The 24,625-nt window shown below is 53.2% G+C and overlaps 1 protein-coding gene across 1 annotated transcript in view; it reads right to left on the bottom strand.

Annotated features, from left to right (window-relative positions):
• The window catches only part of GALNT15 (polypeptide N-acetylgalactosaminyltransferase 15), a 102,755-nt gene that overhangs the window by 64,998 nt on the left and 13,132 nt on the right, over positions 1 to 24,625 (bottom strand). Inside the window, exon 2 of the mRNA XM_086939921.1 lies at positions 3,739 to 3,943. Within this exon, the coding sequence (XP_086796047.1) occupies positions 3,739 to 3,943 (205 nt within the window). The remainder of the gene's footprint in view (positions 1 to 3,738; positions 3,944 to 24,625) is intronic.

Raw genomic sequence — 24,625 nt, forward strand, 5'->3', positions numbered from 1 at the left:
GATAGGGAAGGAATCCTCGAGGTCTTTAGGGAGTTCTATAGTAACCTTTATGAGGAGGAGCAGGATAGGGGCCCTGCCGATATCCAGAGATACTCGCAAGAACTACCAAGTAAAGCCCTACAGGTGGTAGATAGGGACTCTCTCGAGACTTGTTTAGAGGCAGAAGAAATTAAAGAGGCTATGCTCAGCCTGCCTTCCGGCAAGCCTGCCGGGCCGGACCTGATACCCGGGGAATTTTACAAAGTGTTTTTTGCATCAATCATCTCAGAGTTAGTCAGGACACTTAGGGGGGCACAGGCAGGGCATTCTATACCAGCCAGCTGGGCTGGGGCAGATGTGTCGTAATCCTTAAAAAAGGGAAACCTCCCGCAGAGCCCAGGTCATACCGCCCGATTACATTGATTCATGCTGAACTAAAAATCTTCTCTAAAACATTAGCGAACAGACTTGCTAGGGTAATAGTGCAACTAGTAAGCATTAACCAGCATCGATTTATCCCGCAAAGAGGAACGACATTGCATGTTAGAAAGATAATCACGCTATTTAACTTACAAGGGGCGGAGGAGAAACAAATGGCAGCCATGTTATTAGAGGCCGAAAAGGCCTTCGACCGTGTGGCGTGGAAATTTCTGTGGGCAGTGCTAAGGAAAGGGAGAATAGGGGAAGGATTTATAAAATCGATACAATCATTGTATGTAGGACCAACGGCGTGTGTAAGGGTGAATGCAAGCCGCACTATCCCATTTAGAATTACACGGGGCACACGACAGGGGTGCCCGTGCTCACCCCTGCTCTTTGCACTTTACATAGACCCATTAATTAAGAAATTGGAGCTAAATGATCGAATTAGGCCGCTAGATACTAAAATAGGACCGATTAAGGTACTAGCATACGCGGATGATATCGCGATTATCACACCCTCACCGGCAGAGGCTATCAGTAAAATAGACCAGGAGGCGGAGCAATTTGGGCGGGTTGCGGGGTATGCACTAAATAAAACTAAGACACAAATTATAAAGAATACATAAGCAACATGCACAGATTCACGGGTGGTGGCTGAGGGGGTTTACTTAGGAATAACTATCACTGCTGACCTAGGTAATCTGGTGGACTTAAATATTTCTCCTATCATTTCGAAAGCGAAGAAGGATTTGAATAGGGTACATAATTTGCACATGTCCATAGTTGGCAGGGTAAATTTTATCAAAATGAATTTCCTCCCGAAATTTCTATATATATATTTAGAACTATCCCTCTATTTTTTAGCCCACTTTTGTTTAGTAGAATAGAGCTCATAATAAACCGGTTTATTTGGTCACAGGGTAAAACAAGAAGGGCATTAAAATTTATGGCATTACCAAGAGAGAGGGGGGGGTGGGCACTACCGGATCTGAGACTCTATTACTGGGCAGCAGTGTTGCAGCAAATAACAGGCCTCATCGGTGGGGCGGAGATGGAAGTAGAATTCTACACCGGCTCATTAGAGATTTTCGGTTTGATTTTAGGCAAGGAGGCACAGAATGTGTTTCTGAGATACACTGAACCGAGCTACTTTAAGAGGACCAGATTCAAGACTCTGGAGGCAGTTTATAAGGTGTGGAAGGCGTTTAAAAAGAGTTTTGGACTGGGTAGATATCATGCATATACTAGATTAGGGAATGACCCCACAATACCCCCAGAGATCTTTGCTGATACTGTTTTCAAGGAATGGGGATGGTTAGGAGTAAAAAGAATGGGGGATTTGATAGGCTGTTAGGAGTGTGCCAATATTCAGAGATACAGAGAAAATTTGGGGTCAGTACAAGAATGTTTTTTTAAGTATTTACAGATAAGAAGCTTATTGGCTGGAAAGAGAGGAGGACCTTTAGGATTCGGAGATTATATAATACTACAAGTAATAGAAGGGGGGCATGGCTGCACGCTAAAAAGGTTCTATGCCGAACTTATAGCACACAGGGGAGACAACTTGGGTAAATTTGAAGCAAAATGGATGGATGCGTTGGGGATTACGGAAGGGATCTTTGAGAAGTCATTACAGATAGCACAGGAGGTTCTCCGCTCTTCTTCATTGCAAGCCCAGCACTATAAGACCCTGTATAAGCTATACTATACTCCAGCCAGAATTGCACAGTGGGGGGGTACACAAGGGATAACATGCCCAAGATGCGATAGCCAGGAGGGAGACATAGTGCACATGTTTGGCGAATGCCCCAACCTGGCTCCCCTGATAAAAGAAATCGAAGGGTTTTTAGATAGATCTCTGAACTGTAAGTTAACGATGACACCGAAGTAATATTAATGGGATTGGATGGTACTGGAGAGCAACCACAGTTGGAGAACTTTTTGTTTGTACCTATGGCCGTATTTCGTCTATGCATGGCTTCGGCATGGCGAGATAAGCTCCCCCCCACTATGCAGCAATGGTTGGCCAGGCTTTTGTATATATACAACATGGAAAAAGCACTATATGCTAGAAAAGGGAAGAAGGGCAGATCTCTTGGTCTTCAGATCTGGAAACCAATAACAGACTGGAAGAATAGGGTGGCAGGAAACACAGAACTTCTATAGGGTTTTCAGGCGGGTGTGCAATGTAAATCAGGAATATTAACTACGCTGTATCCATGGGGTTATGTTTATTTGATCCTCTTTTCACAGTTTTTCTTTTCCAGCTGTTTTGATTGATGCTCTTGGTTACCCATTATAATTTGCTAGGTTGAATTATTGTAACCTGAGATACAGAAATATCCTGGAAAATCGAAAGTTGATTGTATTTTTTGTTTTTTTTCATGTCCTGTGCAGGGGGGGGGGGGATTTAGGGGAATAAATGCTGTAAAAAAAATTAAATAAAAAAAAAGGAAGGTCCTGGGCTCCTGCCTCTTCAAGGCTTCATGCCTTTGCCATCAGCATATCTACTGCTTTTAGTTTAAATTCCATTGCCTTATAAGCAAGTTAAGATTACATTGCATACACTTACCCATAATCCCTTGCTTTGGCAGAGTCCATTGGGCGAGTCTGCCGTCTCTATAATGACAGCCAAGGCTTGAATTCGCTCTCTCGGGAGCCTCGTGCCACCACGAATCTCTTCTGGATTCACAAGCTCATCTTTTAGTAGCTCGCTATGATGCTTTTCAATATCACATAGATTAGTATATCATAAATCTAAGCAGATTATCCTCTGCTACCTATAAAATGGAGCGCCCTAAGAGATGCAGACTGGAGGGGTGGGAGAGCTGGCAGGGCTGGAGGGCTGGAATTTTCTAAAGGATTAAAGGCACTATACCATAGACAAAATGATGATGGATGTAAGGATCATGTGAGTATGGCCTTGGGAGGCAGCGGGAGCGCTGAGAGGCTGAGAGGCTTCCAGTCTAGGTGCCTCGTGGTCTGGAGACACACAGCAGTGCAGCTTCTATCTCCAACTCTTGCCTTCTCCCCATCAGTAAGACAGTGTGACCTGGGAGGGCAAGGGGGGGCAGCACATCATCTCCCCTGTCCCTTCTCATGCTCCTGTGTAGCTGGAAGGAGACTGCTGAGAAGGAAAAAGTAACTGCTGAGAGACCTCCCAACCTTAGAGATATTTTCCCACTGCATGATTCAGTATCAAATCCTGAAGGAGAGGTTAAAGTGGGTCAGAAAAAAGAGGACGTCATGCCTACTTTGGGCTTTTCACAATTATATTCTCTCAAATTAAAGCACTTTCAAGTTATTAAGAAGGTAGAATACTGGAGGTGGCGTCACCTGTCCTGGGCGATCCTGCTGAGCAGTGGCTCCAGCCAGCCCGGGTGGCATCGGCAGGCAGAGTCCATGAAGACGAGGACCTGGCCCGTTGACCTTGCTGCTCCCAGCATGCGTCCCCCAAGGACCCCAAGTCTCCTGTTGCTTCTGATGAGTCTCACACCTTCTACTCCGGAGACATACCTGCTCAGGGCCAGCTTCAGAGGACCTACAGGAGGACAGTAAAAGGACATCCAACATCAGAACCAAAAGCATGAACCAAACCTGGTCAGAGCTAGTCAAAGCTTGATGGAGGTTTGATTGTTGATGAACTGAATAACCATGGTTTATCCATCACCATAAAAACATGAATGTGTCTCAAAGAGCAACAAGTGGAAGGCTGGAGCAGTCCGCTTCAGCCCAGGACTTTGGAGACATAGATACCTTGGAGTTCATGCCAATGGCCGTCCTGATTATGCTGGATGTATTGACGGCCATTGGTACAGTCCCTCATTCTTGACTTTTAGTTTGACTCCAATCAATAGGGATTGGCAGCACAGCTCTGAATTGTCTCACTTCTTCTGTGGAACAAAGAACGCAAAAAGTCCTGATGCCCTTTTCTCCTCCAAAGTACAAGAGTTGTAGTTGGAGCGCCCCAAGGCTGGGCTCTGAGCCCTACATTATTCGATGTCTATCTTACGGCGTTAGCGCTGTTAGCCGAGACATTTGAGGCTAAAGTAATGTCTTATGCTCACGACACTCAGCTCCTGTTTATGTTTAGAGAGAGTGAGGAGATTGCGGGAGGGGGAATTAGAAATTGCCTTTCACATGTGTTCCACTGGATGTCCACCAAGCACTTGAAGTGTAACCAAAACAAGACTGAGATTGTATTCTTTAGTTCCATCTCCCGAGACTCATGGAGGTGATTCTGGCCGAAGGATGCCCCCTACCTACGCCCTCAACAGAGCACAGTTAAGAATTTAGGCATCAAATTTGATGGCGCCCTTACCTGTCAACCTCAAGTTCAGGCGGTAAATGGTATGTGTTTTGGGTTACTCCACATTGTGAAAAAACGTTTCCCCTTACTCTCTTTGGAAGCTAGAAAAACGGTGGCCTTAATTACATCCAGATTAGATTATGGCAACACCCTACATTTGGGTTTATCAGATTATCTTCCTAACAGACTCCAAGTGGTACAGAATTTGTTGGCCCGCACTCTCCTGAACCTCCCCAGATGAACACACATGCCCCCACATCTGAAGGCACTCCATTGGCTTCCTATTAAAATACGTATTCGATTCAAAACCCCAGTCTTTGTCCACAAAGCATTTCATGCCGCCGGAGCTGGCTATCTGAGAGACAGGATTAAAGATCATGCCCTCTCCAGAAACCTTCGATCCTCCCACGGCAGGTTGGATCCACTGTGCAAGAATTGGAGGTACATCCTTTGCCTACCTAGGTGCTATTGCCTGGAACAAGCTGCCTTTGAGGTTACAGACCCCTACCGAGCCAGCACTCTTTAAGAGAAGGTTGAAAAACATGGCTCTTTCAACAAGAGTGATATATTGACTGTGAGATGGAGCTAGCCTTGGAACTAGCACTGGGACGGCCTTTGCATTATCTGCGCGCCCTATAATTCTCACACATTCATAGATACATGGGCTTCACGTGGGTGCAGTCTCCACCACCACCAGTCTGATGTTTGCACATAAATAAGTACGCAGTACTCGCAGGACACCAAGCTCTGTCTTTGACCCAAAGTGGAAGTGACGGCACCGGAGCGCGGCATTGGCTGGGGAGCAACATCTTTGCAGGCTCTTAGGCATCCTCTTGCCCCGGTACTCGATGGGGAGATGAGTTTCCGACGCTCATCCCTAGGTCAGGGAGTGTGTCTCGTACAGGGAGCAGGGAGTGTGTCTGATACAGGACCTGGGGGCGGGGAGTGTGTCTGATACAGGACCCGGGGGCAGGGAGTGTGTTTCATACGGGACCCGGGGGCAGGGAGTGTGTCTCATACAGTCCCTGGGGCCAGGGGGTCTGTCTCATACCGGACCTGGGGGCAGGGAGTGTGTCTCATACAGGACCTGGGGCAGGGAGTGTGTCTGATACAGGACCCGGGGGCAGGGAGTGTGTCTCATACAGGACCTGGGGGCAGGGAGTGTGTTTCATACGGGACCTGGGGGCAGGGAGTGTGTTTCATACGGGACCCGGGGGTAGGGAGTGTGTCTCATACAGTCCCTGGGGCCAGGGGGTCTGTCTCATACAGGACCTGGGGGCAGGGAGTGTGTCTCATACAGGACCTGGGGCAGGGAGTGTGTTTCATACAGGACGTGGGGGCAGGGAGTGTGTCTCATAAAGGACCCGGGGAAGGGAGTGTGTCTCATACAGGACCTTGGGGCAGGAGTCTGTCTCATAAAGGACACGGGGTCATGGAGTGTGTCTCGTACAGGGAGCAGGGAGTGTGTCTCATACAGGACCCGGGGGCAGGGAGTGTGTCTGATACAGGACCCGGGGGCAGGGAGTGTGTTTCATACAAGACCCGGGGGCAGGGAGTGTGTCTCATCCAGTCCCTGGGGCCAGGGGGTCTGTCTCATACAGGACCTGGGGGCAGGGAGTGTGTCTCATACAGGACCTGGGCAAGGGAGTGTGTCTGATACAGGACCCGGGGGCAGGGAGTGTGTCTCATACAGGACCTGGGGGCAGGGAGTGTGTTTCATACGGGACCTGGGGGCAGGGAGTGTGTTTCATACGGGACCCGGGGGCAGGGAGTGTGTCTCATACAGTCCCTGGGGCCAGGGGGTCTGTCTCATACAGGACCTGGGGGCAGGGAGTGTGTCTCATACAGGACCTGGGGGTAGGGAGCGTGTCTCATACAGGACCTGGGAGCAGGGAGTGTGTTTCATACAGGACCTGGGGGCAGGGAGTGTGTCTCATAAAGGACCAGGGGAAGGGAGTGTGTCTCATACAGGACCTTGGGGCAGTGGTCTGTCTCATAAAGGACACGGGGTCGGGGAGTGTGTCTCATACAGGGAGCAGGGAGTGTGTCTGATACAGGACCCGGGGGCAGGGAGTGTGTCTGATACAGGACCCAGGGGCAGGGAGTGTGTTTCATACGGGACCCGGGGCAGGGAGTGTGTCTCATACAGTCCCTGGGGCCAGGGGGTCTGTCTCATACAGGACCTGAGGGCAGGGAGTGTGTCTCATACAGGACCTGGGGCCGGGAGTGTGTCTGATACAGGACCCGGGGGCAGGGAGTATGTCTCATACAGGACCTGGGGGCAGGGAGTGTGTTTCATACGGAACCTGGGGGCAGGGAGTGTGTTTCATACGGGACCCGGGGGCAGGGAGTGTGTCTCATACAGTCCCTGGGGCCAGGGGGTCTGTCTCATACAGGACCTGGGGGCAGGGAGTGTGTCTCATACAGGACCTGGGGCAGGGAGTGTGTTTCATACAGGACCTGGGGGCAGGGAGTGTGTCTCATAAAGGACCCGGGGAAGGGAGTGTGTCTCATACAGGACCTTGGGGCAGGGGGTGTGTCTGATACAGGACCCGGGGGCAGGGAGTGTGTTTCATACGGGACCCGGGGGCAGGGAGTGTGTCTCATACAGTTCCTGGAGCCAGGGGGTCTGTCTCATACAGGACCTGGGGGCAGGGAGTGTGTCTCATACAGGACCTGGGGCAGGGAGTGTGTCTGATACAGGACCCGGGGGCAGGGAGTGTGTCTCATACAGGACCTGGGGGCAGGGAGTGTGTTTCATACGGGACCCGGGGGCAGGGAGTGTGTCTCATACAGTCCCTGGGGCCAGGGGGTCTGTCTCATACAGGACCTGGGGGCAGGGAGTGTGTCTCATACAGGACCTGGGGCAGGGAGTGTGTCTGATACAGGACCCGGGGGCAGGGAGTGTGTTTCATACGGGACCCGGGGGCAGGGAGTGTGTCTCATACAGGACCCGGGGGCAGGGAGTGTGTCTGATACAGGACCCGGGGGCAGGGAGTGTGTTTCATACGGGACCCGGGGGCAGGGAGTGTGTCTCATACAGTCCCTGGGGCCAGGGGGTCTGTCTCATACAGGACCTGGGGGCAGGGAGTGTGTCTCATACAGGACCTGGGGCAGGGAGTGTGTCTGATACAGGACCCGGGTGCAGGGAGTGTGTCTCATACAGCACCTGGGGGCAGGGAGTGTGTTTCATACGGGACCTGGGGGCAGGGAGTGTGTTTCATACGGGACCCGGGGCAGGGAGTGTGTCTCATACAGTCCCTGGGGCCAGGGGGTCTGTCTCATACAGGACCTGGGGTCAGGGAGTGTGTCTCATACAGGACCTGGGGCAGGGAGTATGTTTCATACAGGACCTGGGGGCAGGGAGTGTGTCTCATAAAGGACCCAGGGAAGGGAGTGTGTCTCATACAGGACCTTGGGGCAGGGGTCTGTCTCATAAAGGACACGGGGGCAGGGAGTGTGTTTCATACAGAACCTGGGGGCAGGGAGTGTGTCTCATACAGGACCAGGGGGCAGGGAGTGTGTCTCATACAGGACCTGCGGCAGGGAGTGTGTCTCATACAGGACCCGGGGGCAGGGGGTCTGTCTCATAAAGGACACGGGGGCAGGGAGTGTGTCTCATACAGAACCTGGGGGCAGGGAGTGTGTCTCATACAGGTTGATCATAGTGAAGCTGGCACCTTTACAATCAACACTGGTCCCAATCATTCGATCTCTGGTATTTTGATATACCGACCACCGGGTAGATTATATGATTTCACATCCACCCTTATGGAGGCGGTCACTCATCTAGCACTAAGGAAATCTAAATTGTTAGTTCTAGGAGATCTCAATGCTCATTTCGAGGATCATTTAGATAAAGATGCAGCTGATATTCGAATGGAACTGCAATCGGTTCAACTTGACCTAAAAAATAAAGAACCCTCACACCAACTAGGACATTTGCTAGACCCCGTCTTTGGAAACTGGCTGGGAGTGCATACTTCTGATCCTATACCCATACCCTGGTCTGATCATTATATTATTCCCATTTCAGTCCAACTTGACAAAGCGGAGCTCTTTCGTCATCAATCCCTGCGATACAAACGCAGGAAATGGAAGAATTTTACTTTAGATTCTTTCACTCAAATTGTTCAAGACGAAGGTCCTCCTAAAGGAGCTGACTGTGAGGCAGCTAATGAAAATCTAAACAATATCATTACTAAGGCCCTGGACATCACAGCCCCTAGCCGTACCATGTCCAATGTTAGGAGGCCGAAAAAAACTGCTCCATGGTTTAGCCAAGAACTACAGACCTTGAAAACGGCTTGTAAGAAACTTGAGAGAGCCTGGCGCCATAATTTCTGTGCAGACACTAAAATACAATATAAAACAGCACAGAGAGAATATTACAAATCAGTTCGCCTGGCCAAAGCTGAGCATTATCACACCCGTATTACGGAAGCAGGCAACTCCTCTAGGGAACTGTTTCAAATATACAAAGAGATATCCATAGTGGAGGTGTCCTCCTCCACCCAAAATGATTCTGTGGAATCGTGCAATAACATTGCTCAGTTTTTTGCAGGCAAAATTAACAAAATCTACACTAGTTTCTCTAAACAGATTGCCCCGGCCACGGACTTTACTGAAAATGATAAAATTGTAAATACTCCTGTGTGCCTCAAATCGTTTGTAGTTCCCTCCCATGAGATTCTGTCCAAAATGTGCAATAAAATTAAATCAGGATCGCCCCGGGACCCGGCACCACCAAAAGTTTTAGCTGAAGCCTTTTCTGTATTGGAACCTCATCTGAGGCACCTACTACAAACCTCCTTTACAACCTCTTACCTCCCGGAGGAATGGAAACAGGCAATAGTGCTACCCATTAAGAAAAAAACTAACATCAGTATGGACATAATGGATAACTTACGACCTATATCCTTGCTACCCTATGTGGCCAAGTTAGCAGAGAAAATCGCTAACAGTCAACTGATGGAACATCTTGAGACCCATAATGTTTTCCATAAATCTCAGTCGGGTTTCAGATCTGGTTTTTCTACGGAGACAGCTCTCCTGAGGGCCACAGAAACCTTACGTGAGGGAGCAGATGAGGGAAAGACAATGGCCCTCATCATGCTTGATCTCAGTGCCGCTTTTGACACTGTAGCACACTCCATCTTGCTACAGTGTCTAAATAAAGCGGGAGTTACCAACAAGGCACTGGGATGGCTGAAAGCTTTCTTGCTTAACAGGAGTTTCCAAGTCCAAAGGGGGACTTCTCTCTCCGACAGGGTGATGCTTGAGCAGGGGGTTCCTCAGGGCTCTGCCCTGAGTCCCACCCTGTTTAATCTATACATGGCCCCACTGGCAGAGGTAGTGCAGTCGTTCGGCGTGGAGCTTGTCTCCTACGCCGACGACACGCAACTTCTTATATCTCTGACCCAAGCCCCTTCTAAGGAAGCTGATAACTTCAATGCCTGCATGACCAAACTTGCCACATGGATGAATGACCATTGCCTGAAACTTAATGGGACAAAGACGGAGGTCCTCATTATTGGTGGCAATGAGGTTAAATGGACGACAGAATGGTGGCCCAGCTGCCTTGGTCCTTTGCCCGCCCCCTCTCGAGAGGCGAAGAATTTGGGTGTATGGGTGGATAATAAACTGTCCTTTGATAGCCACATAAGGAAAACTGTAGGCAAATGCTTTGGGGTGATGAAAACTCTGAACCGCACCCTTGACCTGTTACCCATCAATTCCAGGCGAACCATGATGCAAGCACTAATAACGTCCCGTATTGATTACGGAAACGTGCTGCTCATGGGGACATCAGAGAAAAACATCAAAAAGCTACAGGTTTTACAAAACTCGGCAGCTCGCCTGGTCTTAAGGCTTCCCCGCCGAGCTCCATCAAGTCCCTCTCTAGCAGCCCTCCACTGGTTACCAATCAGGAAGAGGATTGTTTTTAAAGCTATGCTATGGTGCCATAAAATAATTCATCACAGAGCACCGGCTTATATGTCGGATTTGGCATCTGTTTATGAACCTAGCAGGTCGCTTAGATCTAAAGGAACGGGTCTACTCAGAACTACCTGCCCCAAAAAAGCTAGAATGGGAGGCAGAACATTCCGCACTTTAGCTGCTAAGAAATGGAACCTCCTTCCTTTGGATATCAGGATGGAGAATAATGAAATCATGTTTAGGAAGAAGTTGAAAACCTGCCTCTTTACCATGTGATTGGTTTTCTCTACACTATCTCACACTTTCTCCACAGCGCGGGGACACGCCGGGAGGCGTCACCAGGCGCTCTACAAACTCCTTTAAATTAAATACAGGACCTGCGGCAGGGGGTGTGTCTCATAAAGGACCCGAGGGCAGGGAGTGTGTTTCATACAGGACCTGGGGGCAGGGGTCTGTCTTATACAGGTCCCGGGGGCAGGGGTCTGTCTCATACAGGACCCGGGGGCAGGGAGTGTGTCTTATAGAGGACCTGGGGGGACAGAGTGTGTCTCATACAGGACCTGGGGCAGGGAGTGTCTCTTATACAAGACCTGGGGACAGGGAGTGTGTCTCATACAGGACCTTTGGGCAGGGAGTGTGTCTCATACAGGACCTGGGGGCAGGGAGTGTGTCTCATACAGGATCTGGGGGCAGGGAGTGTCTCTTATACAAGACCTGGGGACAGGGAGTGTGTCTAACACAGGACCTGGAGGCAGGGAGTGTGTAGTGTCGTAACGCCTGACCCTGTGTTCAGACAGGACAGGCAGCCACACAGGAAACAGGAAACAGGAACAGGAAAAGGTTTTTAGTCTGTAAGCCAGTAAGGTGCTGGTAGGGAATAAAGTAAGACGTGAACCAGTGCAGCTCCGACTCCAGTGTCTTATTTATGCGGGCGCAGCGTGACATTGGCGACGAGGGTGGGATCACAATATCCCCATACGGTCACACAGCCCAGCCGGATGCAGCCGGCCTGACCAGCGAGTCCGCAGTCGTCGTCGTCTACCAGCGCGTGAAAGGCGCGAAACAGAAACCGACGCCGTGACTGCTGGAGCCAACACACGAGCCTGTCGAAACATACGGAGCGTATAACGCTGAAGCAGACGACAAGAAGAAAACAAGGAGAAATATATAACGTGTGTGCACATGTGGCGGAGAACATACATGAGCAGCAGTGCCACGAGAGACGCCGGAAATCCGCTCGAGAAGAGAATCAAGAATAGCGGAGAAGTTGGGGTGAGTCCTGTGGAGACCGCGTGAAAGCGAAGAGTGAATGAAAACGTGGTACGACCAAGACCCAAGACATAGCGTCCCGCACGGCGGCCATTGCAAAGTCAGGCGCTGGTCATTGGCTAACCCACGTTACAAGAGCGGCGGCCATCTTAAAACCAGGCAAACCCCAAGAACACAGCGAAGTGTGTGACAAAGAGCGGGAAAACTTTAAAATACAGCGCAGAAAATGTCTCTCACCTCTGCTAGCAGCACGACAGACGGAAACGCAACAACCAGTCCAGCAACTACAGCAGGTCCAGCACTTCAAGCTGGCACAACCATGGCGCCTCATGTGTCCCTGGGGGCACCCTTCATGAGACAACCACAGCCTCTGGTACTAACACCGGGCAACACCATGGGACCTGCCTGGAAAAATTGGAGCGAGGCTTTCGAAGATTACATGATTGGCTCGTCAGTACAAGACCCTAAACAAAAACTGGTGGCTTTGAGGAATCTAATAGGCCAAGAAATAGCGCAATTCATCAAAGACCTACCGAATGCAGCGACTGCAACCTATGAAGAGGTCAAAGGAGCTCTCGACAGACGATTCCTTCACAAACGCAACGTCGACTATGAACGATATGCGTTCAATCAGGTAACTCAAGAGAAGGATGAGTGCATGAGTGACTTTATCATACGCATCAAAAAAATGGCGCGGTATTGCGAATTTGAACATTTCAAAACAGAAGACGCTCTAACGTCTCCGCATCATTGATGGCTGTTTATCCGAATCTCTGCGTCGAAGACTCTTAAAGAAACCATACACCCTGGAAGAGATCGAGGAACTGACAAGGATTAACGACCAAGCTGAAAACTTTGCCAAACGAATGGGAACACACAAATCTGAACGGAAAGATCACGCTCTTCGAATACAGGCACATCAAACAACAAGACACACAACAGGCTCACACAAGTCCCACAAGTCAAAGCACTCTTCTCGCGCCTCTCCGTCCTGACGAGACTCGAGGCAGGACAAGTCAACTAAGCCATCACCCACATGCTATAGGTGTGGACAAGACTACCCACACTCAGGACAATGCCCAGCCATTGGCCAGTGATGCCATCGCTGCGGAAGAGACAATCACTTTGAGGTGGCGTGTCAAGCCAGGCGATCTACACGCAAGTCATCACCTCCACGCCGCAGCACACGACATCATGCACGTGCTGTCAGAGGAAGAGAAGATCAGTCATCTAGCTCCTCAAGGTCCAGTTGTCAATCAGTGAGCCCATACCAAATCAGAGGCCGCTCCGTAAGCTCCCATCGCTCCCGACATCAGACTGTGAGCTCCTACAGATCACACAGACCCACGTCCAGTGATTCCTCATCACACACACCGACATCACAAGACAGTGATGAATTCATCTGCATGGTCTCAGATCCAGACCGCCTGAAACGATATCCAAAACTGGACATTATGATAGGAGAACACCCAGCAAAGTTCGTCTTGGATTCAGGAGCGTCATTAAACTACATATGCGTGTTGGAGTACAACAGCATGAAGCAACGTCCCAAATTGGAGCCAGCGGCCGCTCGCATCTTCACATGGATGGCGCGGAAACCCCTCACGTGCCTCGGTCGTTTCCATACGACTCTAACATTCAAGGACCGGAAAATTCAAGCCTACATTTATGTCGTAGAAGGACCGGACATAGCTGACTGTTTACTCAGTCTACCCACAGCGGAAAGGCTGAAACTAGTGGAACTCCTATATATGACCGAAGATGCCCCAGACATCGTGGCAAAATTTCCAAAACTCTTTAAAGGTCTCGGAAGGTTGAACCACTTCAAGGTGAAACTACACATAGATGAACGTGTGACACCCATCGCTCAACATCACCGGAAAGTGCCTTTCCATCTACAGCAAGCGGTCGATGATGAATTACAAGAACTCTTACAAACCGACATCATCGAACGCACCTCGGGACCCACCCCATGGGTGTCCCCGGTGGTAGTTGTCCCCAAAAAGGGACAAGACAACAAAGTTAGACTGTGTGTCGACATGCGTGCTCCCAACACCGCCATCGAGCGAGAACGCCATCCTGGGCCGCACATAAGCGACATGATTACAAGACTCAATGGTGCCACCGTCTTTTCCAAGCTTGACCTCAATAAAGGCTATCATCAATTGGAACTCCATGAACAGTCCAGGTACATCACAACATTCACTACACATCAGGGCCTCTTCCGCTATAAGCGCCTAAACTTTGGCATCTCGTCGGCCGCCGAGATTTTCCAAGAGGCCATTCGGAGAGTTATACAAGGCATTCCAAACGCCTTCAATTACAGTGATGATTTGTTAGTTTTTGGAAAAGATCAAACCGAACACGACACAGCCCTGGACAGAGTATGTCATGCCCTGCTGAATGCAAATTTAACACTCAACGCAGCCAAATGCGAATTTCACAAAGACACACTGAAGTTTTATGGGCACATATTCTCCAGAGAAGGGATGAAGCCTGACCCAGAAAAGGTAGTCGCGCTTGTTGACACACCAACCCCCCGAGATGTCAGCGACCTTCGCTCCTTCCTCGGCATGGCGAGCTACTGCGCGCGTTATATCCGCGACTACGCCACTATCAGCTATCCACTACGGGAACTCACACACCAAGGTCAACCTTTCAACTGGACAGACGCATGCGAACAGGCATTCACCATCATCAAGCGAGCCGTTACCTCAGCCATAAACCTTGCCTACTTCGACACAAACAAAAAGACTGAAATCACCGTTGACGCCAGTCCAGTAGGCCTGGGAGCCATTCTCGCACAGTATCGTGAAAACTCGGATCAACGCCATATCATCGCCTATGCGAGCCGCAGCCTCACAGACACTGAAAAAGCCTACTCCCAGCTGGAGAAAGAATGCTTGGCTGTAGTTTGGGCATGCGAACACTTCCATCTGTTCGTGTATGGCAAACATTTCACGATCGTCACCGACCACCAGGCACTTATTACGATCTTCGGAAATCCCAACGCCAAGATGCCTCCTCGCATCGAGAGATGGGGACTGCGTCTTCAAGACTATGTATACACGATTGTTCACAAACCTGGAAAGGCCGAAAACCCGGCCGACTATATGTATCGCCACCCCTTGGACACCACGAAACCTGCTCACTCTTTGGCTGACGACTACATCCATTTCGTCATTGATGCGGTATGTCCCCCCACTGTTCCTCTGGAAGCCATACAAGACGCATCTGCTAGTGACCCTCTGATTCAAGCCGCCATAACCCGTGTCCGCTCGAACTCCTGGCGCCACATGAAAAGCACAGCTCAGGAGTCTGACCAACTCCTTCGAGACCTGACCGCATTCCAACGGGTTCATGATGAACTGTCTATCAGTGACACGGGTCTCCTTCTGAGAGGGGGAGGATTGTCATCCCACACAAGCTATGTCAAGGAGTCATCAACTTGGCACACGAAGGCCACAGAGGGATAAATGCCACCAAGAAGGCTTTGAGGGAACGCGTCTGGTTCCCCACCTTGGACCAAATGGTAGAGACAACACTAAGAGACTGCACGACATGCCAACTTGTTAGTCGAGATGAACCGCCGGCCCCACTCCGAATGTCTGAACTACCCGATGGGGTATGGCAACAAGTTGCAGTCGACTTCTTAGGACCACTACAGTCAGGACAATACATCATGGTTGTCATGGATGAATACTCGAGATTCCCATTTGCACACCTAATATCGTCAACCAGGGCCACAGCAGTCATCCCAATTCTGGATGAAATATTTGCAGCATGGGGCATTCCCCCTCGAGTCAAATCTGATAATGGACCCCCGTTCAACAGTCATGACTTCACAGAATTTGCGACACATCTCAATTTCAAGCACCAAAAGATTACACCTCTATGGCCCCAAGCTAATGGCATGGTGGAGCGATTTATGGGAACTCTTAAAAAGGCCATTCAACAAGCCGAACTAATGCATCGAGACATCCAACAGACTCTGAATGAGGTATTAAGGGCATACCGGACCACACCACATAATACCACAAATCAGTGCCCAGCTACCCTCATGCTAGGGAGAGCACCTCGCACTCGCCTACCCATGGCGACTACCGCCTCACAATCTCGGACTATCACCGTCAACCATGACACATTGGTCAACATAGACCAAGAGAAAAAGCTCAGAATGAAGACATACGCTGATCGGCGTAGGCATGCCAAGGACTCTCACATACAAGAAGGAGACTGGGTGATAGTTCGAAAGGACCGGCGAACGAAGGCAGACAGTCGATATCACGACACTCCCCTACAAGTCAGCAAAAAGAAAGGAACAATGATCACCGCAAAAGCTGACAACAAGCAAATAACGAGAAACGTGTCATACTTCAAAAAGTACCACCCACGCAACTATCCGAGGGTCTCCTCGAGTCAGACCTCAAGTGACTCGGTGCGTCACAGTGAAAACGCTGATCAGGACAGTTACAGCCCTCCGCGAATTGTCAATGACAGAGACAATCTTCACATCCAAGTACCGGAACGAGAGAACCGCCCCAAGCGTCAAATAAGAAGACCCAGACTCCTGGTTGAAGAAATCTGAGGTATGAAGCGACTCTGTACAAAAGGGGGAGGTGACAGAGTGTGTCTTATAGAGGACCTGGGGGCACAGAGTGTGTCTCATACAGGACCTGGGGGCAGGGAGTGTGTCTCATACAGGACCTGGGGGCAGGGAGTGTGTCTCATACAGGATCTGGGGGCAGGGAGTGTGTCTTATAGAGGACCTGGGGGCACAGAGTGTGTCTCATACAGGACCTGGGGGCAGGGAGTGTGTCTCATACAGGACCTGGGGGCAGGGAGTGTCTCTTATACAAGACCTGGGGGCAGGGAGTGTGTCTCATACAGGACCCGGGGGCAGGGAGTGTGTTTCATACGGGACCCGGGGGCAGGGAGTGTGTCTCATACAGTCCCTGGGGCCAGGGGGTCTGTCTCATACAGGACCTGGGGCAGGGAGTGTGTCTCATACAGGAACCGGGGCAGGGAGTGTGTCTCATAAAGGACCCGGGGCAGGGAGTGTGTCTCATACAGGACCTTGGGGCAGGGGTCTGTCTCATAAAGGACACGGGGGCAGGGAGTGTGTCTCATACAGAACCCAGGGGCAGGGAGTGTGTCTCATAGAGGACGTGGGGACAGGGAGTGTGTCTCATACAGGGTGCAGGGAGTGTATCTCATACAGGACTGGGGGTAGGGAGTGTGTCTCATACAGGACCCGGGGGCAGGGGGTGTGTCTCATAAAGGACCCGAGGGCAGGGAGTGTGTTTCATACAGGACCTGGCGGCAGGGGTCTGTCTCATACAGGACCTAGGGGCAGGGAGTGTGTCTCATACAGGACCCGGGGCAGGGAGTGTGTCTCATACAGGACCTAAGTCAGGGAGTGTGTCTCATACAAGACCTAGGGGCAGAGACTGTGTCTCATAGAGGACGTGGGGGCAGGGAGCGTGTCTCATACAGGACCTGGGGGCAGGGAGTGTGTCTCATACAGGACCTGGGGCAGGGAGTGTGTCGCATACACGACCTGGGAGCAGTGAGTGTGTCTCATACAGAACCCAGGGGCAGGGAGTGTGTCTCATACAGAACCCAGGGGCAGGGAGTGTGTCTCATACAGGACCTGGGGCAGGGAGTGTGTCTCATACAGGGTGCAGGGAGTGTGTCTCATACATGACTGGGGGTAGGGAGTGTGTCTCATATAGGACCCGGGGGCAGGGGGTGTGTCTCATAAAGGACCCGGGGGCAGGGAGTTTGTCTCATACAGGACCTAGGGGCAGGGAGTGTGTCTCATACAGGACCCGGGGGCAGGGAGTGTGTCTCATACAGGACCTGCGGCAGGGAGTGTGTCTCATACAGGGTGCAGGGAGTGTGTCTCATACAGGACTGGGGGTAGGGAGTGTGTCTCATAGAGGACCTTGGGGCACAGAGTGTGTCTCATACAGGCCTGGGGGAAGGGAGCGTGTCTCATACAGGACCTGGGGGCAGGGAGTGTGTCTCATACAGGACCTGGGGGAAGGGAGTGTGTCTCATACAGGACCTGGGGGCAGGGAGTGTGTCTCATACTGGACCTGGGGGCAGGGGGTGTGTCTCATAAAGGACCTGTGTGTCTCATACAGGACCTGGGGGCAGGGAGTGTGTTTCATACAGGACCTGGGGGCAGGGGTCTGTCTCATACAGGACCTGGGGGCAGGGAGTGTGTCTCATACAGGACTTGGGGGCAGGGGTCTGTCTCATACAGGACCTGCGGGCAGGGAGTGTGTCTCATGCAGGACTTGGGGGCAGGGGGTGTGTCTCATATAAGACCTGGGGGCAGGGAGTGTGTTTCATACAGGACCTGGGGCAGGGAGTGTGTCTCATACAGGACCCGGGGGCAGGGGGTGTGTCTCATACAGGACCTGGGGGCAGGGAGTGTGTCTCATATAGGACCTGGGGCAGGGAGTGTGTCTCATACAGGGTGTAGGGAGTGTGTGTCATACAGGACCAGGGGGCAGGGAGTGTGTCTCATACAGGACCTGGGGGCAGGGAGTGTGTCTCATACAGGACCCGGGGGCAGGGGGTGTGTCTCATAAAGGACCCGGGGCAGGGGTCTGTCTCATACGGGACCTGGGGGCAGTGAGTGTGTCTCATACAGGACCTGGGGGCAGGGAGTGTGTCTCATACAGGAACCGAGGGCAGGGAGTGTGTCTCATAAAGGACCCGGGGGCAGGGGGTGTGTCTCATAAAGGACCTGGGGCAGGGAGTGTGTCTCATACAGCCCTTGGGGCAGGGTTCTATCTCATACAGGACCTGGGGGCAGGGAGTGTGTCTCATACAGGACCCGGGGGCAGGGGGTGTGTCTCATACAGGACCTGGGGGCAGGGAGTGTGTCTCATACAGGACCTATGGGCAGGGAGTGTGTCTAATACAGGACCCGGGGGCAGGGAGTGTGTCTCATACAGGACCAGGGGACAGGGAGTGTGTCTCATACAGGGTGCAGGGAGTGTGTCTCATACAGGTTGCAGGTAGTGTTTATCATACAGGACCTGGGGCACAGAGTGTGTCTCATACAGGCCTGGGGGCAGGGAGTGTGTCTCATACAGGACCTGGGGGTAGGGAGTGTGTCTCATGCAGGACCTTGGAGCAGGGAGTGTGTTTCATACAGGACCCGGGGGCAGGGGTCTGTCTCATACAGGACCTGGGGGCAGGGAGTGTTTCTCATACAGGACCTGGGGGCAGGGAGTGTGTCTCATACAGGACCTGGGGGCAGGGAGTGTGTCTCATACAGGACCTGGGGCAGGGAGTGTGTCTCATACAGGACCTGGGGCAGGGAGTGTGTCTCATACAGGACCTGGGAGCAGGGAGTGTGTCTCATACAGGACCTGGGAGCAGGGAGCGTGTCTCATACAGGACCTGGGGGCAGGGAGTGTGTCTCATACAGGACCTGGGGGCAAGGGTCTGTCTCATACAGGACCTGGGGCAGGGAGTGTGTCTCAAACAGGACCTGGGGGCAGGGAGTGTGTCTCATACAGGACCTGTGGGCAGGGAGTGTGTCTCATACAGGACCTGGGGGCAGGGAGTGTGTCTCATACAGGACCCGGGGTGTTGGACAGGCCTCATGAAGGGCTCGCTCCCTCCCCACATGACAGAGCCCGGACACCGGCTCTCCCGGTGTCACCAGAAGAACGACCCCGACGACCCACAGAAGCAACCCGCAACCCGTCCCCCACGGGACGCCTGCTCCCGAACATCTCAGTATCACGGGCCCGGGCCCCCGTCAGCACCATTGCCCGACCCAGCCGCCATCTTGGACACTGCACCATGAGGCCGCGTGGCCTCAGCTCGACCCCAACCCTGGGCCAGGCCAGGCCCTGACATCGCGGCACCACCATCCACCCAGGAGGTGAACGGACCACTTGGCAGGTCAATGGGAGAGAGGAGTGTCGATGGCTCTCCCCCGCCAGGTGCCGATCGCCCCCAGCCTCCCCGGGCGCTGGCTCCACCCCCCTGCTGGGTGTCTGGACTCCCTCATCCCGGACCTCCCGACCTCCCAGAGCGAGGGCCCGGACATGAAAGCAGGCCAGACCTATAACTGGGGCAGCTCCAGAGCAGGAAGGCAGTTGTATCCTGGAGTCGAGAGACACCTAGAAGAACTCATCCTTGACGGACTGCTGGCGCTGCCGCAGCCCTGCCTTGTGAACCATTGTCCTGCCTGCTGGCGCTGCCGCGGCACTCTGCTACCTTCATCCTCATCGGGACCTGCTGGCGCTGCCGCGGCCCTCTGCAACCTTCATCCTCATCGGGACCTGCTGGCGCTGCCGTGGCCCCCTGCAACCCTCATCCTCATCGGGACCTGCTGGCGCTGCCGCAGCCCTCTGCAACCCACATCGTCGTCGGGACCTGCTGGCGCTGCCGCGGCCCTCCTCAAGTGAGACTTATCATCCGAGCCTGACCTTCCAGAACTCCAAGCTCGAGGATTGTGAGCTATTCATCGTACCACCTCAGTACCAGATCGGTACCAAGACTGTCCCGCTACCCCCTTTCTCTTCCAGAGACTAGAATTGAGAGGACCCTCGTGTCCCGATCTCACTGTTTCGTGATATCTTTGCTGCAAGAACTGCATATAAAAAGCGTTAACCTTATCCTTGTGTGGTGTCCATCTGTGGGGGGGAAGTTACTTGTCTGTACGATCGCTGGAGACGGCCCTCACCGGAGGCCTCTCCCCATGTCCTCGGCCGACCCTCCAGGTCCCCGTCTAACATTGGTGGCCAGCGGCGCGATCCGAACCAACGCGTAATCGTACAGAGAGTAACTCTCCCCACGACTCAACCACAATGACAACAAAAGAGAGCGGACCCACAGAGAAATTCCAGATGGAGAAACTAGAAGAGTACAACCACCGAGAGCTAAAGCAATTTTGCATGGAACTAGGCATTGCTACCACCGGGCTGAGCACGAAAGAGGACTTCAAACACGCCCTAGAATCTTGGGCAGAAACGGGTGCGGCCGTACCCCGGAACCAAAACCTCGAGGCACCAGAAACAAACACCACTCCGACGGAAGGAAGGAGAGCGGGTCTCTCCCTGGAAGAGATCCAAGAACGAGAGAAAAGCAGACTCCATGAATTAGAGTTGGCACGGCTCCGGCTGGACGGAGAGCTGAAATTGGCGGAACAAAAGATAACCTTAGAACACTTACAGCTCCGAGAGGAGCGGGAAGAGAAACAAAGGCAGAGAGAACTCGAAGAGAAAAAACTGGCATACGAACACGAGCGAAAGCTAGCAGAAATAGAAATGCGGAAACAGAACAAAGATCTAGGGGTGCCCGAGCGCCCGCACACCCCGGGCACTGCCGAACCAAAGGTCCACATCCCCAAGGATGTCGTCAGAGAATATTATCGGAACGACGACATCCAGCAGTGGTTCAAGGCCTACGAGATCGCCATGACCTCCCACCGGATTGATCGAAGTGACTGGGGAGCCGGGCTATGGGGGAGGTTCGTCAATGAAGGCCGCAATGCCCTGCTACAGCTCCCGGACCATCAGATGACATCCTATGACCACATGAAGGCCGCCCTCCTCACTCGATACGGACTCACGCCCGAGATGTACCGCCAGAGGTTCCGCGACTGCAAACGGATCCCGGGTACAACTTGGGTGGAGTATGTGAACTATTTCAGCCGAGCCTTCGAGGGGTGGATCAAGGGCAGCCACGTAACCACCTACGAGCAACTCTTTAACCTCATTGTGTGGGAGCACCTCTCCAACAATTGCTTCGTCGAGCTCAGGCAGCACCTCCTCGACAGTAAATTGACTGAACCTCGGCAGCTCGCCGCTGAAGCTGACCGATGGGAAAGCACTCGAGTGGCCCGGAGTGGGCCAAGTGAACAAAACAGAACCAACCAAGGTCCCCATCGCCCCCGAGGAGGAGGAGGAGGCCAGGGCCGGGGCAGAGACGCCGTCCCGGCAGCTCCCGCCAGCAACACCCCGCCCCCGGCCGGTCGGGGAAACCCCCCGATGCGTTCAGGGTTCAGAGCCAACGTTACTTGCCACCGGTGCCAGCGGATCGGCCACTATGCCAGCGACCCTAGCTGCCCGAAGAACCAGAGTCCCGTGCCCCGCCAGGTCGCTGCCGCCGCCCTAGGGGAGGAGCAAACCCCCGAAGACTATGAAGAGTACGAGCAGGAGCAGCCCGGGTGGGAACCCGCCGCCATGATCCTGGCTTGCCTGGGGGAAAGAGACATGATCCCACGGGCTCCCCTACCCGCCAACACCAGAAAATACAGCCAGTGGGTGAACATTAATGGGCGCAAGGCCGAAGCCCTGCGTGACACCGGGGCCAGTGTGACGGCAGTCCGCTGTCACCTGGTGACCCCGGAACAAATCTTGCCAAACGTTCTTTGCCCCGTCCGATCAGCCGACAATTCGGAGACCCTGTGTCGGATGGCCTGCGTCCCCTTCGAATGGGGAGGAGTGTCCGTTATGCTAAAAGTGACTGTCCGCGATGATGCCCCGGTGGACTGCCTCCTGGGAAACGACCTCGAGAATTTCCCGTGGGCGGCCGTTGAGAGAAGAGAGCACCTGGGGATGTTGGGCCTCCCGGACTGGGCATGCGTAAAGACCCGGTCCATGGCCACCCGCGCCATCCCCAGACCCGAAGAACCCGAATGGCCAGCACCTCCTCCCCCGATCATCCCAGAGGGAGACACCCTCAGTACTGATCCCCCAGAGCAAAACCAAGAAGGGCCCACTCAGCTCCAAGATCTTCCAGAACTGGCCCAGTGGCGTCAAGAGGGTGGACCCCCCCAGGAACAATTTCGGCAGGAGCAGAGGACCTGTCCCTCCCTCGAGGGACTCCGACAGCAAGCACTCGCCCAGAGCGCAGGAGACACCGCAGGGGCCCACTGGATCTATTGGGACAATGACCTACTATACAGCGAGCAAAGAATTGCGGAGTTGGGGGCCAGTCGGGTGCTGGTGGTGCCCCTCCGCTTCAGAGACTTCCTTTTGAACTTGGCACACGATGTCCCCCTTGCTGGGCACTTGGGGCAAGATAAAACGTACAACCGCCTGGTAACCCACTTTTACTGGCCCAAAATGCGGAATGATGTCTCCAACCACTGCCGGGCCTGCCCCACCTGCCAGGCCAGCGGGAAGAGCGGCCGAAAAATCAAAGCACCCTTGCAACCATTCCCCGTCGTCACCACCCCGTTCGAACGGGTGGGAATAGACATTGTGGGGCCCCTGGACCCCCGAACAGCACAAGGGCACCGATTCATCCTGGTCCTGGTGGACCACAACACCCGCTATCCCGAGGCCATTCCTCTTTGGACCGTAACAGCACCAGTGGTAGGCCGAGCCTTAATGGGATCTTCTCTCGAGTGGGATTCCCCCGGGAAGTCGTCAGCGACAGAGGCACGAACTTTATCTCCAAATACATGAAATCTCTCTGGCAGCAGTGCGGGGTTACGTACCGGTTCACGACCCCCTATCACCCGCAAGGAAACGGACTGGTCGAACGGTTTAACCGCACTCTCAAGGGGATGATCATGGGGCTGGAGGAACCCCTACGTCGCCAGTGGGACGTGCTGCTCCCGTGCCTCCTCTTCGCCTACCCAGAAGTTCCCCAGAAATCCCTCGGTTTCAGCCCCTTCGAGCTCCTGTACGGACATCCTGTCCGGGGGCCCCTCAGCCTGGTTAAAGAAGAATGGGAAATGGCCCCCCAGAAGACCCCTCCGGACGTGTATAAGTACCTCCTGACCCTCCGCAACCAGACCCGGCGATTCAGGGAACTCGCCAAAGCCAATCTCGAGGCCAGTCAGGAGGACATGAAGAAATGGTACGATCAACATGCCTCCTCCATTGAGTTCGAGCCCGGTCAGCAAGTATGGATGATGTCTCCCGTCGAACCTTGTGCCTTGCAGGACAAATGGACAGGGCCCTTCAAGGTGATTGAGCGCAAGGGCCCTGTCACCTATCTAATAGACATGGAGTCCCCCCGGAACCCCCTCCGGGTCCTTCACGCCAACAGACTCAAACCACACTTCGTACGCTCGGAGCTCAGCCTACTGATGGCCACAGATAGTGGGGCGGAAGAAGACTCCGAGCCCCTCCCTGACCTACTGAGGACCCGTGAGAAAGATGGCTCGGTGGACGGGGTCCGACTCTCCGATGCCCTGACCCCGGAGCAGCGCCAAGACTGTCGGGCTCTCCTGCTGCAATTTGCAAACCTGTTCTCCCTCACCCCCGGGGTCACCCCCTGGTGCCTTCACGACGTGGATACTGGGGACAGTCCCCCTATCCGACACCGGGCGTACCGAGTGCCAGATCGGGTGCGCGCCTGCATCCAAGACGAAGTCTCCAAAATGCTCACACTCGGAGTCATCGAGCCATCCGACAGCCCCTGGGCCAGCCCAGTCGTACTGGTCCCCAAAGCTGCTGCCCCGGGCACCACCCCCGAGCTCCGGTTCTGTGTAGACTATCGGGGCCTGAACGCTGTCACCCGAACCGACGCTCACCCCATTCCCCGGGCAGATGAACTGGTTGACCGTATGGGGGCTGCCCGCTACCTGAGCATCTTCGATCTGACAGCGGGCTACTGGCAGAACGGCCTCACCCCCAGAGCCCAAGAACGATCCGCCTTCTCTACCCCGGATGGTCACTACCATTTCAAAGTGATGCCATTCGGCATGAAAAA

This window comes from Lissotriton vulgaris, chromosome 10, assembly GCF_964263255.1.
Source record: "Lissotriton vulgaris chromosome 10, aLisVul1.2, whole genome shotgun sequence".
In the NCBI taxonomy this organism is placed as follows: domain Eukaryota; kingdom Metazoa; phylum Chordata; class Amphibia; order Caudata; family Salamandridae; genus Lissotriton; species Lissotriton vulgaris.